General features: G+C 39.2%; 1 protein-coding gene across 1 annotated transcript in view; it reads left to right on the plus strand.

Annotated features, from left to right (window-relative positions):
• pigg (phosphatidylinositol glycan anchor biosynthesis class G (EMM blood group)) overlaps positions 1-16,063 on the plus strand; it is an 89,326-nt gene that overhangs the window by 15,828 nt on the left and 57,435 nt on the right. The window contains exons 5-6 of the mRNA XM_074647925.1: positions 6,195-6,333; positions 15,042-15,254. Coding sequence (XP_074504026.1) covers positions 6,195-6,333; positions 15,042-15,254 — 352 coding nt within the window. The remainder of the gene's footprint in view (positions 1-6,194; positions 6,334-15,041; positions 15,255-16,063) is intronic.

A 16,063-nucleotide genomic window follows, 5' to 3' on the forward strand; every position in this document is an offset into this window, starting at 1 on the left:
GTATTAAGAAGTAGGTGTCTGTTTTCAGGAAAAACCCACTGTACACTACAGTATCTGCCCAGAACCAAACAGCAGACAGACAAAGTTAGCGACTAGCTGGTGGTGAACATAGTGGAGCGTTTAGTAGCTAAAGAGTCAGACTATTCCCCTAAGGAGGAGACCAAAACAGAGCTAAAAGAAGAGTGAATATTGGCCTCACATTTATCAGGTGGTTAGAAACACAACTTCAAGTGAATGCTAATGTTGCTCGGAGTCTGTTCGATGCTTAAAGAGGTGACTTTTTGCAAACATAATCGCCATATCAATAGATCTGAAACTATTAGACAGAAACAAGGTTACTATTTTTGATAGTTGAATAATCGTTACATTTTTTTTAAGCAAAAATGCCAAATATTTTAGGGATACACCAATCCAACTTTTTCAGTCCCGATAGCAGTAGCGATACCTGGGCTTTGGGTATCAGCCGATACAGAGTACCGTTCTGATACCAGTGTTTAATTAATAAGCTGTATGCCTCACTGTGTGGAAGTGACTGGGATCATTCTTTTATCTGTGAGGCAACATCAGGTTTGACTTAATCATTGCTTTACTAACTTTGTAAAACAAAATGTAAGAAATAAATACATAGATATAGATTTACTAAATTGTTGTTTATTATTAAAATAATAAACCAGCAACTTGGTAAAAAATAAAAAATTAACAGGAATTACAATTCAAGTGTAAACCTTTTTAATGCGGCAAAATATTTGTCAAAATGTTCACAGTAATTCAAATTCCAGTATATAATGTACAAAGTATATACATATAGAATTGAATTTAATAGATCGGCCCCATTATCACCGATACCCGATCCAGCTAATTGAGTTTGTATCGGCCCAATATTCAATCCGATATCGGTAAATCCCTAAAATATCCACTACTTCCAGTGTCTCAGTAGTGAGAGTTTGCAGCTTTTCTTTGTCTTATGGGTTAATAAACTGAATATCTTTGGGTTGTTGAGTGTTGGTCGGACAAAACAAGCAATTAGATGACGTCAGCCTGGCCTTTAGGAAATTGTGATGCGCATTTACACTATTTTCTGACTTTTAATCAGTTCATCCATTATTCAAGAAAATAATGGGCAGATCAATCTATAATGAAATTAATTGTTAGATGCAACACCAATGCATCAACTTAAAGCTGGAGTAGGCAGGTTGGAGCAAATATGATTAAAAAAGTTATTTTTATAAAATGTACACTATATCCTGACAGTAGCGCATGAGACAGGTAATCTGAACAAAATCATATTCCTCTGTGTCCTCCGGTGCTCCTAATGGCATTTACAAGATTTCACCGTGCCCGAACAAAAGCAGCCAATCAGAGCTGAGCTGTCTCTAGAGTAGCTGTCAATCACTGCTCACAAAACTCGCAAACTCGGATCAAACAATCAATCTGAAAAAAATGATGTGCCTCTGTGTCCTCCGGTGTCCTCCGGTGTCCTCCGGTGTCCTCCGGTGTCCTCCGGTGTCCTCCGGTGTTCCTAATGGCATCTCCAAGATTTCATAGACCGGAGGAAAACAACCAATCAGAGCCAATCTGGAGCTTTGCCGTCTCTGAGCAGCTGTCAATCACTCGGGAACTCCAATCAAACGGTCAAACTAGGGAGCGCTGATCAAATATGAATTAAGAATCTGTTACTGTAATGCCTGAGAAAGTTTGTGACCCGGCAGCCATGTTGAGATCTGTTGAGGAAATCCAGCAAGCCCCGCCCATCAGCCGGAGCAAACTTTCTCATTTTACAGCTAAACAGTACACTACAAGATGTTTCTGAAAACATTTGAAGCGAGATATAGGCATTACAGTAACGGAATATTAATTCACATTTAATCAGCACTGCCTAGTTTGACCGTTTGATCGCAAGTGATTGACAGCTGCCGCCGTTGAATGAACAGCCAATAGGAACACTCTCTCTCTGAAATGACCTGTGATTGGCCAAAGTCTCCCGTCACAGGCTAGAATTTCGAGAGCCTAAAAACAGAGCCAAAAGGAGGTGCGGAAGTTTAGTTTTCTCTCAGAACACTTGAATTACAATATGCTAAAAGGTTATTATGAAGTTTTTGCCTAATGATGCCAAAGACATTCTGCCTACTGCCGCTTTAATAAGGCCATAATACACTTGTTGTGGAGTTCTGCCCCCAGGTGGCCAAAGAAATGATAAATGTTTGACACTATTGTCCAATAACTGTTATATTTGATTGACTGACATGAGATATCCAAAACACAACCAGCAGGGCGCTTACTAAAACATTTCCAGAGTTGTCCTAAATGGAACCAAATCGGACGGTGGGAAATACATAAAATTCATATTACAATTGCAACTATTGTTTCTTGCGAATCTCTCTTGTTGGTCGGCAATTTGAGTCTGCCAGGGAAATGGTGGTCTCTGCCACTAACAATACAAAGTATTATATGGAGAGGTAATTACAGAATGTAAATACATTGAATGGCTGTAGCTAAAAAAAAAAAAAACTCAGTCAAAAACTGGATTTAATTTCATGAATATCTCGAGGGTTCCTTCTTTAACCTGTCTATTATTTACTCACTGCGTATTCCGAGGTACTGGCTCGGCTTCTAATTTTCAATTCATGTTAATTCCACTGATTTGCTCTCTGTGGTTCGGCTGCTGCTTAATTTAATTGTTGCTTGTCAACATCTGTTTCGCTCTATTAAAATCCATTCAACTCAACATTACACTTGAATTTTTGAATAGTAATTTAGGGGTTTTGGGGGTTATTATAATAGTAGTCAATGTCAGTAAATAAATGAAATATGCAAATATGTAGTAATGATCAGTAGTTAATATGTTAATGTGATGCTATCAGGGGATTTTTTTAGCATGACCAGTGTTTGGATGGTCATTTAATTACACACTGTTTCCAGCAGTTATTATATTATCTGTCAGAGATTTAATAAACTGTTAAGCTTTTCTGTTATCTTTAATTTTGTCTCTGATCAGTGTGCAGGTCTTGTGGCTTTGTTTACTCTGTGCGCTCTGACAGCTGTGCATGCATATTGTCTTTGCACCGTGTGTGTGCTGTTAATGGGCATTGTTTCGTTGTCATTCAGCTGTGTAGCTCGTATTTAGATTGTCAAGTCATGTCAACAGCAGCCTACAATCTCCCTCTCCTCTCATCTTTTTTTGCATCTCTGAAATGGCAGAGAGGGAACGGAGGCCAAACGCAGATCTGCTTGTAAACTTTACCTCTTTGCAAAAGATACAGAGTCTGGAAATGTTGATGCAACACCATGTCTCCAAAAAGTTGTTAATTATGTCTTGTTAAATCCTGTCTCTGCCAGCTCCTGGTGACATCTGTGTGTTTTGGGCAATGGCAGCCTCATACGTGCTCCCAGTGAGCTCTTTGAATGAAATGTGTTTGAAATTCTTCGCTTCAGTCACATTAGTGAACGCTGTAGCTGCTCTTTTCTACAGCGGCAGTGTGACCTAAATATAAACACAGCCCAGTGGGGTCCCGCAGGATACCTTAGAAGCTCCTACAAAAACAACCATGTTTTCTCTCATCAGCACGTGCTTTTAACATGTCGACTCTGACTGCTCAACTAAGCTGCCTGTTCTTTGCTGCTGCATCCGTCAGTAGTCAGAGGAACGATGGTTCCTGCTGCAGCACGGTGAAAGAGAAAAGCAGGGTAGTTTTCAAATGACAGCCCTCAAAACTTCTGCTGTAATGTGAAGCGAGTAGACTATTTCAGCGAGTTCATATTAGGGGCAGAAACATGCTCTACCTGCAGAGTGGACAGACGCAAAACTCTCCATTAAAACATGATTGGAAAGCAGGACCTGTGCTGGTCATAAAGACCTCCGTCAGACCTTTGTGGTAATGGAGATCGCATGGCCTCAATCTTCTCTTCTGGATATTTCGCATTTTAAGGTCGGGCTGCTGCTTTTTGCCGTTTGAAATGCAAAACTTCTTAAACCTGACCTGCAGAGCAGTGTGTAATCTGAGCCATGTATTTCATAAGAGAGATAAATGAGATGTGTAAATTCCTTTTTCCTGCTTTCTTATAATATGACAGAAGACCTGAATATTTTCCTGTTATTGAGTTGTAGCTGTGCAGCCTTCTTCTATACAGCGAATGTACAATTACACAGTGGTTCTTTTTTTTGTCTGATGTACCCCCACACATAAATATATACCCCCACAGCTCTACTGTATCAGAGAAGTGCCCCTTCCTTGGCACCTCCAGTCATGTTCCAAATGTGTTCTTATGAATACTTTATATTAGGGCTGTCAATCGACTAAAAGATTTAATCACAATTAATCACATGAGTGTCCATAGTTAATCGCGATTAATCGCAAATGAATTGCAAATTTTTTATCTGTTCAAAATGTACCTTTTGCACTCTGCACCTGATTGGACGAACGCTTTCCCTTGTGGGTAGCTGCTACCAGCTTTCAAACCGGAACCAACATGACAGCTTGTTTGGAAACTTTCTTCTCTTATATTATGAAAATAGTTTACCGAAATGTGTTTCTGACAACATTTGATGCAAGAAATAAGCCATGCAATCTTTATTTTAGCTCAACAACGTTTAGTTTAAAAGTTTCTAGGGAGTTTCCAGAGGCGGCGAGTTGCGCCGGTCGCCCCTAATTTGCATAATGTAGCCTAGACCTCAACTTAATGCAAATGAGGAACAGATGACATGATGCCCCGTCCCATGAATCACGCCACCACGTTACCAGAATGCATTGCATGGCTGTTTACATAGACTAACAATGGGAAGAAGGACGGAGCCGGTGGACATGTACCATAACACACTACCCTTTGGTGGCCAGGCAGGTCTATTGCACACTTTGGCGTGATACCGGGTTGCGGGGCAACTGCAAAAGTACCCCGTGGCTGGTTATCACTGATTTACCAGATGGAGTAGCATGATTTCAGAGTAAAAATGAAAACCATTTAGCTTGTTTTTGTCTGGCTTACTCATGGAGAACAAGAGCTATCATCTCATTCAACATGGTACCCTGTGCATTGGTTTAAAAAAAGTTTCTTATGAAGTGTGAAAGTCTCCCAAAAGAGGCGTACCTGGTTCTTTCATCCTGGAGAACGGGAGTAAACTTTGACTTATCCTAAACAGAGAAGAGGCTCTCTCAGTGGGGGGCTCAGTGGTGTTTTTTGAGGTCTTTGTTTTGGGGGTCCCATGTGTCCAATGCCTTTTATAACCAGCATCCAAGAGCTGAAGTCTAGAACAGAAAGAAGTCTTTTGCTCTTTCTTTGCTGAGTGAGTAACAAACAGCACAATGGCACAGTTTGGCTCCAACCTACAGTATAAGCTCAATGTATTCATCATGTTTTTATGTTACGTTCTAACAGTATCAAAAAAGTGTGATCGATTTAGCTACGGCTGAATAAACACTTGTGCTGACATTGGCCTTTTCTGTTTGGATAACGTCCTCCTCAATGAAACTAACATTTTATCTAACTTGGCTTCCAAACACAAAAGCAGAATTGATCTCAGCCTTTCAGCAATCATTGGTTTTTCTGTCTTTCAGGCTGTCTATTAAGCCAGGGCTTGATGGGATACAATTTTCAATCTTTAATAATAAATGAAGTCTCTGTTCTTTGTGTGTGATACGACACTAGTACCGAGGAGTCTATTGAGAGTATTCTAATGTGTGGTAAGATTTGGCTTTTGTTTTGTTAACATCTGTAGTCGTGTTTTTAAATCAGCCCCCACTGCCGTGACTCATAAGGCATCCTCGTCGGAGTCATCGTCAGTGGAAGGTTCTCGTGAGTCTAGTTGAAAGGGAATCACTGAGGGAGGAACCGAGCTTGATCAAAGTCAATCATCCTGTGTTTGCTTGCTGCCGTTACTGTATCTTTTCAGTCTGGAGATGACACTGAAAGTTTGCCAGGAAGTGTTTGTCATGACTTCCGTTTCTTAAGTAATTATTTAAGACCCTCCTTGTCTGCTGCCATTAAATGTCTCCAACATAATAACATCAAAAATATCTGCTGAAGCAATCTATTACCACAGCAGGTGTCATTTTATGCTCTGTTTTCCATACTGGATGGATTATTTTTTTCATTTGGTGCAAAGTTTGAATTATTCACATCTCGACTCAGAGCTTTGTGGTTTTGCTCCACCGTATCACATACAGTGGGAGTCCATTAACCTTGGTGTTTGCTTCTCTCAGGAGGCAGAGGGATCCTTGCCCTACCTGCTGGTGCTGTGTGGAGACCACGGCATGTCAGAGACCGGCAGCCACGGAGGCTCCTCGGAGCCAGAAGTCAATACGCCTCTGGTGCTCATCAGTCCGGCCTTCAAAAGAAAAGGTACACTGTCTAATGTTGCTTAAGGAAGCAGAAGAGATTCTGTTTGGCAGGGATCAGTGATCCCGTTGCAGCTACACCCTGTCATGCAGACCCATGAAGAGTGTGTAGACATGACATGATTTTGGACAATCTAGTTAAAGCTGCAGTTGGTTACTTTGAGTAAATATAATAAAAGTTATTTTTATGCAACTCTCTATATTGTGACAGTAGTACATGAGACAGGTAATCTGTGATGAAAAAATCATGTTCCTTTGTGTCCTCCTAGTGCTCCTTATGGCATTTTCAAGGTTTCACAGCCCCGAAGGAAAAAAACAGTCAGAGCCGAGGAGTCTCTGCAGCAGCTGTCAATCACTGCTCACGGAACTCACGAACTTCGATCATACTGTCAAACTCGGCAACGCTGATCAAATATGCATCAATATTCTGTTACTGTAATGCCTATTTCTCTCCTCAAATGTTTTCAGAAACATCTTGTAGTGTACTGTTTAGCTGTAAAATGAGAAAGTTTGTGACCCGGCAGCCACGTTGAAAACAGCTGCGCCAAAACCAATCACCGCCCACCGGCCGGAGCAAACTTTTTTTTTCGGTTGAATTTCGTACGAACGTCCAGTCCATTCTTGTGAACGCGATATATCTCAGGAACACCTGAGATAATTTGACACTTGAGGGAATTTCTTCAAATTTGGCACAAACGTCCACTTGGACTCAAGGATGAATTGATTAGATTTCGATGGTCAAAGGTCAAGGTCACTGTGACCTCACAAAATACATTTTTGGCCACAAGTCAAGAATGCATATGCTAATTATCACAATTTCACACAAATGTCTATTTGGATAAAATGATGAAGTGATGACATTTTGGACAGACATAGATGTAAACAACTTGACTGGTTGGCGAAGGCCTACAACACACACGGTAATAGTATTAAACATTTTTTTTTTATCATGTTTGCTCAAAGTTACCGACTGCAGCTTTAAGGCGGTGTTTCTGCTGGAGACAATGTGTTTTGTTCATGACTGAAAATTATGAATTAGTCAAACTAAACTTGTAAACAGGGTTTGTAGGTGAAGCATTTTCTTTAATGCTCACACAAAACTTTCCATTAATTTTAAGCGTTAGGAGCGGTGTAGTCTCGAGAAGAGTGTAAATAGAAACTCCTGAGCAGAACTTTGTTTTGGAGTGATGAATGTGGTTGAGTGTGAACGTGTGATTGTGATAATTGCTTCTTTCTCAGCTAAGTCTATTTTGAGATCATTTTCTTGCATAGATTTTTTTTATTTATAGACCATTCATGTTAATTAATCATTTACAGTTCACTTGAGTTGTTGCTACAGAATTGGTGGTTTAGCTTGCACCCTGTGCTTCCTGTGGTGCCAACAGCTTGAATCACTTGCCTACCAGTCAGACTTTATGCTTTCAAATTCTAAAATTTTACCAATAACAGAAGGGGTAGGAATGAAATGCCAAAATCTGTGTCCTCTTCAATGAAATAAATCCAGAGCCAGTTAAATCAATTCCTTTAGTCATTCATGAGGTGAATATCTGACATAATAATTGAATTATTTTCTGAAATAAGTAAAGTTTATGTTGTAGCACCTATTTAGAGCTGTCTTCCCAAAGTGTTTCATAATAAAAATAAATGCAACAGACATAGAATACAAGCATAATACAGCTGCTGGAAAGGCTGACTGTGTGGTGTGACAATCCACAGTCATCAGATTCTGTTTCAGGTGTTGCTTAATCTTGATTGGTGCATGGAAAGACATTACATACCTTTTTTCAAACCGAGTGCCACCCACTTTAATCCAATGAGAAGAGCACAGAGAAAGAGAAATACAGATATCTCTAATGTGAAAAAACCTAAACTGTTCTCACTTTAGCAGGAAATAGTGAGTTCAGTACACATAGAACCCATTTTCATTCACATATCTTGAGGTCAGAGGTCAAGGGACCCCTTTGAAAATGGCCATGACAGTTTTTCCTCGCCAAAATGTAAGGTAAATTTGGAGCGTTATTAAGCCTCTTTTACAACAAGCTGTATGGCATGGTTGGTACCAATAGATTCCTTAGATTTTCTAGTCATATGGTGCCACTCTAGCTTTAAAACTGAGCCCGCTACAATCTAAAAATCGCATGTTGTGATAATGCGTTAAAACAAATTTCTCCTAAACTGTTCTTACTTTAGCAGGAAATAGTGAGTTCATGTAGGATCCCGTGGCTCAAAAGAAGAAGATGGTTGAGAAAATATGTTTTTAGGGACCTTTTAAGGGACTGTTTGTAAGAATCAGAAATGCTTGTTAAATGCGACATCTGTGGCCGTTAAGTCAACGAAAGTCAGCATCGGGCTCACGCTTACTCGCTCTAAATAGACATGAACGAGCATCGCTCAAAACAGTGAGGCGACACACGTCAGCTAAAAGCACAATATCACTCTATATTTCACAAAACAAAAAAAGTACATGACAGAAACTTTATCCTTCCTATAAAGGAGAAATTCTGAAGCACCTAATTTAATGATTAGAAAGGAAATTCTTGAATCCATTATACCTTGAGTCCTTTGTAGCCTCAATGCTACAAGGAACATACTTTCTATTAATACCACCTTAGATGTACATATGTTGACAAGGAAATGTGCTCTATTTAATGCATCAGTTAGTGCAATCAGTGGCCTCATCCGTATCACTGGTTATTTTTAACATAGAGAGAATGGCGGGCCATTAGTAGAAGGCTCAACTGCCTGTTGTTTTTCATTAGAACATGCTGCAGTGGATCAGAGCTCATTACTGGCTCCGTACCTTAGCTTCACTTTTTAATCTGAATGCATCATTGAGAAAACAAAACCTCTTACTGCAGATTGGCAGAACATTTAGTCAACAGTGCTGGGAAGATCCTGAGAGGCAGCGCCACTTTAATCAGACAGTGTAGGTAAATAAGAAGCCTTAAAGTCATTGTTTACCTCAGTATCTGTGCATCCAAGCCTTTTCTTGCTTCCTTTAAGAAGCCACGATACACTGTATTGTCAGTCAAAACCAAGAAAAGCCAATAACGTAGAATGGATAAGGTGATAACATCCCAGTCTCAAAACCCACAGCAACAGTGGTGCAACCACTTCAGTAGCAGATGCAAGAATGTTTTGAGACATTGATGAACGAAATTTCAGCCTACTGATGTGGGAGAGATATTAATGAACTGAGGTATAGTACCCCTATACACATTACACACATGTGGCAGCATCAATTTAAACCCCATCATAACAAACATTAAGGGAACTGTGTTTGTTTATTTCTTTATTTACACACATAAATAATTTAAAAGTCATACAATATGTAATTTGCAAGGTGAATGTGAAGGAGAACTGCCTAAAAACCCTCCAAAGGGCTTGAAAAGTGGCATTCTTCAGGCAGCATATAACAGGAAATGACTAGAAAAATTGCACTCAATAGAGTGCAGCCCTCCGCCTGGTGTGTCTGGCAATTTTCTATCACTATGTGATAGTCAATAATGTTTTTGTTTTTTTATCTTGAATCTTGAACTGCAACGACCGCTGCTGTGATGTTTGAATATATACAAACAACAATTGCCACAAGCCTATCAGATGCGTTTTTCACTCGCACGCCTCACACATCCGATACGCTTTCATTTTAATCTATGCAGCTGTCTGCAACAATTCTCTGCCGCTAAACAGCAGTTCACAGTGTCACGCTTCATGTTGACTGTTAAACACTTCCTTTGAACAGAAACTGTCAGTCCTGCTGTGTATTTAGTTCCATTAGCTGTTAGCTCTGTTAGAAAAACACACCGCAGGACTCCCACCGGCTGCTAACAGCTAACTAGCTCTCCTCCTACCGACATAAGGTATGGAAGACGGAACCTGCCAAAGTAAAAAATAAATGAGTGACAGCCACCTCATTTGCATAATGAGGCATAAAGAAATGTATAAAGAAAAAAATACAGAAAAAAATAAGTTTGGGGAAATGCTTAGGGAAAATCGTGCATAAATAAATAATAATAGATAATTACATACATTTAAAAATAAATATAGAATAAATACAAAAATAGATGCGAGATCTCATCTCATCTTCAACCGCTTATCCGGGGTCGGGTCGCGGGGGCAACAGCTCCAGCAGGGGACCCCAAACTTCCCTTTCCTGGGCCACATTAACCAGCTCTGACTGGGGGATCCCGAGGCGTTCCCAGGCCAGTGTGGAGATATAATCTCTCCACCTAGTCCTGGGCCTTCCCCGTGGCCCCCTCCCAGCTGGTCGTGTCTGGAACACCTCTCTAGGGAGGAGCCCAGGGAGCATCCTTACTAGATCTCCGAACCACCTCAGCGGCCAAAATGGGTTTCCTCAGGAGGGTGGCTGGCGTCTCCCTCATAGATAGAGTGAGAAGCTCAGTCATCCGTGAGGGACTCGGAGTAGAGCCGCTACTCCTTTGCTTTGAAAGTAGACAGCTGAGGTGGTTCGGGCAGATGCAAGATAAATAAAATAAATGCAAAAATAAATAAATACAATTATAGATTAAAAAACATAATATTTAAATAAATAAAAGGGAAAATTAAACAAAGTAAATAAAAAAGGAAATTTGTACAAAGATAAATTAATTTGAACTGAAAACAATTCGTGAGTCTGAAATTAAGCAGTTTTTGATCACTTGCTTCCCCTACCGGCCGGTTAAGAGTAATGAGGAGTCATATGAGGGTATAAAACATGTTGATCCAGCAGGACGCGAGATTAGCTGTGGACAGACAGACACAACTGAATACTTAATGTCCTGGCGGAGATAATAATTACAGCAATGTAAATGTAATTTACACAATTTCTTCGTATCTATCAGTAATTTTAGACATAGTAAAAAACTGAGCCATAGTTTAGCATAGTACTTGACAACAATGCAAGAGTCTAAACTGAAGCAGTTGTTGATCACTTACGGCCCATACTGGCCAGTTAAGAGTAATGAGGAGTCAGCAGTCAATGACGATATAAAACAATCAATAAAATATATTGTCAACAAAATGTGTTTTCAAAAAGTGTGAATCACTGCAACCACCAGTGGTCCTTGAGCATACAGTCATAAATGAGCACAAAAGATATTAGGCTGATGGGCCCAGCAGTACGTGAGATTAGCCGTGGACAGACAGACACGACCGGATACATAATCTCCTGGCGAAGATAATAATTACAGCAATGTAAATCAGATCAGAAATACTTTATTGATCCCCGGGGGGGCGTTACACTTGCTCTTATATAAACATAAAGAAATGTAAGAAAATAGAAATAAATTATGTACATAATGCTACGATACAACACAATATATGCAAAGAAAAATAAGTTAGTACTAAAATTAGAAATAAGAAAATGAGAATATGAGAAATACGTGCAAATTTTGCATTAAGACATGCAATATATAACATATAACCACAGTGCAAAAAAAAGTAAATACAAAATGCTTAAAAGTCAATACAAAATGCTGAGAAGTGGGATATATTAAGTGTGTTAAATGTAAATGCCAGAATGGTATAAATAAGAATTAAGAAATTAATAAGAATATTTCTTGAATGTACTGTATAAATACAGTATTAATGACAATATATGTAATATACACAAATGTAAATGTAATAAACACAATTTCTATGTATCTATCAACAATTTTAGACATAGTAAAAACGGAGACATAGTTTAGCATAGTACTTGACAACAATGCATCCTAGAAAACACCCGTCTGTTACACAGCTATAATGGATCAGTCATAGTCAGAAGACACCCACACACACATCAAGAACACCCATTCATAATAAATACGCATATTTACAAACACTATCATTAACAGACAAAGAGCATTCACTTGTGTGATATGGCTTAGAGTTTTCATAAGACAAGAAAGACAAAGGAGAAAATAAACACAAATAATGAGAGGAGAAAAAAAAGGGATAATCATAATAGGTCTTTAGACTTGTATGACAAGTAAAATATTGGTTGGACCGAGCTTAACTGTGCTACAATCTGTTGAGAAAACATTGTTATGGTGCCAGCTTTGGTACAAAGTGATCTCTAAACTGAGCAAATGCGTGGCTCTGTACAGTCATATTAAGAATTCAAGAATGGCTGTGGTGGTGTTTTCGAGATAATATTAGCGAGCTACATACTTCAGTGCATATGGCTTCATCGTCAGCTGCAGTTTGCTCATCACCATGAATCAGCATTCTGTGTGTGTAACCTTTTACTGAGTTATATGACACATCTGTTCTGCCAGAATGTGAGTCGCTCTGTTCTGTGTAAGTACAGTACAAACAGAGTGGATGTCGTCAGTGGGCTGGCGAGCAGATTACTTCTTCTTGGCTCATATTCTTAGAACAATTTATAAAATAATAATTTATGATTTTGCACACAGTTAATATGGGATTAGTGTTTGATAAAACATCTCCGGGGGGTTTGAAAATATTCACTTTAAAAGGAAGGCTCTATCAACTTTGCTCATTAGTGTACTGCAACTAAAAGCATAACTTTAACATTTGAGTCATTCATTGTAAAAGATTTAAACAAGCCTTGTATACTTGGTAGATTTATGACATTATCCCGAATAGCTTTGGGCTCAATACAGCAAAGACTTTGTCTTGTTGCAAATCCGTCCCCTTTTAATATAAAATGGATAATTCCCTGTCTTATTTCATTGTGTCAATTACCAAATTAGCTCACAGCTCTGGGGTTTGTCCCAGTCTTTAGTCTGCAGCTGTCTCACTTCCCCTCACATGTGAGCTATATTGTTCATTTTTGGATATATTTCACACCAGTATTGTTCATCGTTGCAACCTGAAAACTTCAGTCAGACGCAGACACTTTGCGAAAATGACTCCCACTCTCTATTTATGCTCTCTGCAGGCAGCCAAGTGTCAACATAAAAATGTCTGTTGACTTTTGACAGGAGACGAGCTTTGAAAAATGATAATGATTTCATTCTTTTTTGTTTTTGTTTGGGATGTTTTTAAGGCTGTCAATCGATTAAAATATTTAATCCCGATTAATCACATGATTATCCAAATTAATCATATATTTTGTATCTGTTCAACATGTACCTTAAAGGGAGATTTGTCAAGTATTTAATACTCTTGTCAACATGGGAGTCTAAAAATATGCTTGCTTTGTGCAAATGTATGTATTTATTTTAAGCTGTCAAAACTGATGTGATAAAGACACATTAATGCAAATTTGTTTTAATGCCCCTAATTAATGCATTAACATGACTTGCGATGAAACTGCAGCCCAACAGGCAACAACAGCTGTCAGTGTGTCAGTGTGCTGACTTGACTATGATTTGCCCCAAACTGCATGTGATTATCATAAAGTGGGCATGTCAGTAAAGGGGAGACTCGTGGGTACCCATAGAACACATTTTCATTCACATATCTTGAGGTCAGAGGTCAAGGAACCCTTTGAAAATGGCCATGCCGGTTCTTCCTCGCCAAAATTTTGCATAACTTTGTAGCATTATTTAGCCTCCTTCACAACAAGCTAGTATGACATGGTTGGTACCAATGGATTCCTTAGGTTTTGCAGTTTCATATGATACCAGTATCTTCACTCTAGCTTTAAAACTGAGCCCGCTACAATCGTAAAATCGCAAGTTGTGTTAATGCGTTAAAGAAATTAGTGCTCTAAAACAAATTGGCGTTAATGCATTGTTATCGCGTTAACTTTTACAGCCCTAGTTGTTTTACAAGTTAAGACATGGTCATTCCCACAGTCATTGAAACAAGTGTAATTATGAGGATTGTTGGTTGTGCTGTTGCGTTCAGATTCAGATTTTCTATGTCAGAATACAAATGAAATAATGCCATGATTCTAATCATAAAAACAAGATGTCTCTACTGTGTTTTGCTTTAATAAATAAAACGAGAGTCAACTTTGGAAAACGGCTGTAGATGTTCCACCACGCTCTGCCCTCAGTTTGACTGTCCTGAGGGGGAAAGAGAAAGCAGCAGCAATGAGATGCTGTAGCTGCTATGATTAGAGTGATATGATGTCCCAGTAAAATACATTATACATAATCGCTGACTTCCAAACAACACAAAGGCGTGGGATTTCTCCCTGTTAGTGTTTGTGTAAGATTCATGACTCTAGGAGAATTACCTCCTTTTTCAAATTTATCTCGATGAGTGTTGTGAAATTCTTTCAGACAAGCTATTATTGTGTAAACGGAGGAATGTTCCACAGCAGACAGTATATGAAAATTGAGCTATTTCCTTGTGTCCATCATTTAAACAGTTTTTGTCTGTGGATTGCTTTAGAGTGATAAAATGTGACTTTTATTCTTATTAAAAAATATCCATTTTCCCGCCCGCTATCATTGATTGATGTAACACAATTTTGATTCAACATTTAGTAAGTTATTGAAGGCTTTTCTGTGTCTGACACTGCAGGTTTTTAAGGGAAAAATCCACTGGCACGCAGAGGGTGCATTTTAAATTACAACTATTTTTCTAATAAATAGAAGAAGAGCCCGATGGTTGTTATAATCAGATTCCTTGAATTTTACACAAGGTGATTGACAAGTGAAGGCTGGAAAACAACACAGCAAAACAAACATCACCAAAACATGAAAATGCTAAATAATGCACTTAATTCATGTGTTATTATTTCACCATCATGTATTGCAGGCACAGTAGATGCTCATTGTTTTGCTTGTGTGTTTTTTTGCCCCGTGGTGTCAGTGGGAATGGAGAAGCCTGGAGTGGTGGAGCAGGTTGACCTGACTCCAACCCTGGCCCTGGGACTCGGCCTGCCCATATCTCAGAACAGCGTGGGCCGCGTCATCCCGGGTGTCTTGGAAGAAACCTCACTCCGAGACCAACTGCGCTTCCTGCATCTCAATGGCCACCAGCTCAGCTGCCTGCTCAAAGACAGCACGCCCGACTATGAGAAAGGTGAGTTACAAATTCCCCGCGTCCAACCTCTGGACTCGTTAAAGCCCGCAAAGCCAGGACCTTGTCTGACAGTGAGTCTCATTATTATGCTGCATTGCTCACAGACTGCTAATAGTATTCAGTAGCTACATTTTCCCATGCACACAGTAAAGTGACTCTTGCCAATAGTAAGAAAACTGTTAAATTTAAGGAATAGTACTTTCCGAAATTCTCATTTTTTTCTCACTCTATTGAAGTTGGTAGAACCACCAAACACACATCGGGTCAGTTCCCATTACTCCATCTCCGACTTCTCCCAAACTACTGAAGTTAATGGGGCCATCTTTTTGAAACGCCAAAAAATAAAAAATGTTCAGCACATGCAGTATCAGAATACAAATGCTTTTTCCCTCACAACTTGCCTCAAATTCCAATAACTGACTCACCTAATAATCTAGTTTATGTGGGTCATTATTCAAAAATATGCATGGTAACAGAGCAACATGAGCTCTGTGACCTGCTACTCATGTTCAACTCCATCACACTTAAAGCTGCAGTAATTCATATTTTTCTATTAACTATGGGTTAAATGAATATATGGGGTCGCTTATAGTGACAAACCCATAGAGAATGATCACCTGACTCTGCTATTCCTCTTATATCTAAAGAGTGTTTTAGCATTTTTCAGCACATTGTTTTGGTTCTACCTGTGGATTACCTCTAGGTCTGAAAAGTGAAGCCAATGCAGAAGTGCCTTAAACTTGCATTCTTTCCAATAGCCAGCAGGGGGCGACTCCTCTGGTACCAAAAAGAAGTCTGATTGTATAGAA

Source organism: Sebastes fasciatus, chromosome 10, assembly GCF_043250625.1.
Source record: "Sebastes fasciatus isolate fSebFas1 chromosome 10, fSebFas1.pri, whole genome shotgun sequence".
Taxonomy (NCBI): domain Eukaryota; kingdom Metazoa; phylum Chordata; class Actinopteri; order Perciformes; family Sebastidae; genus Sebastes; species Sebastes fasciatus.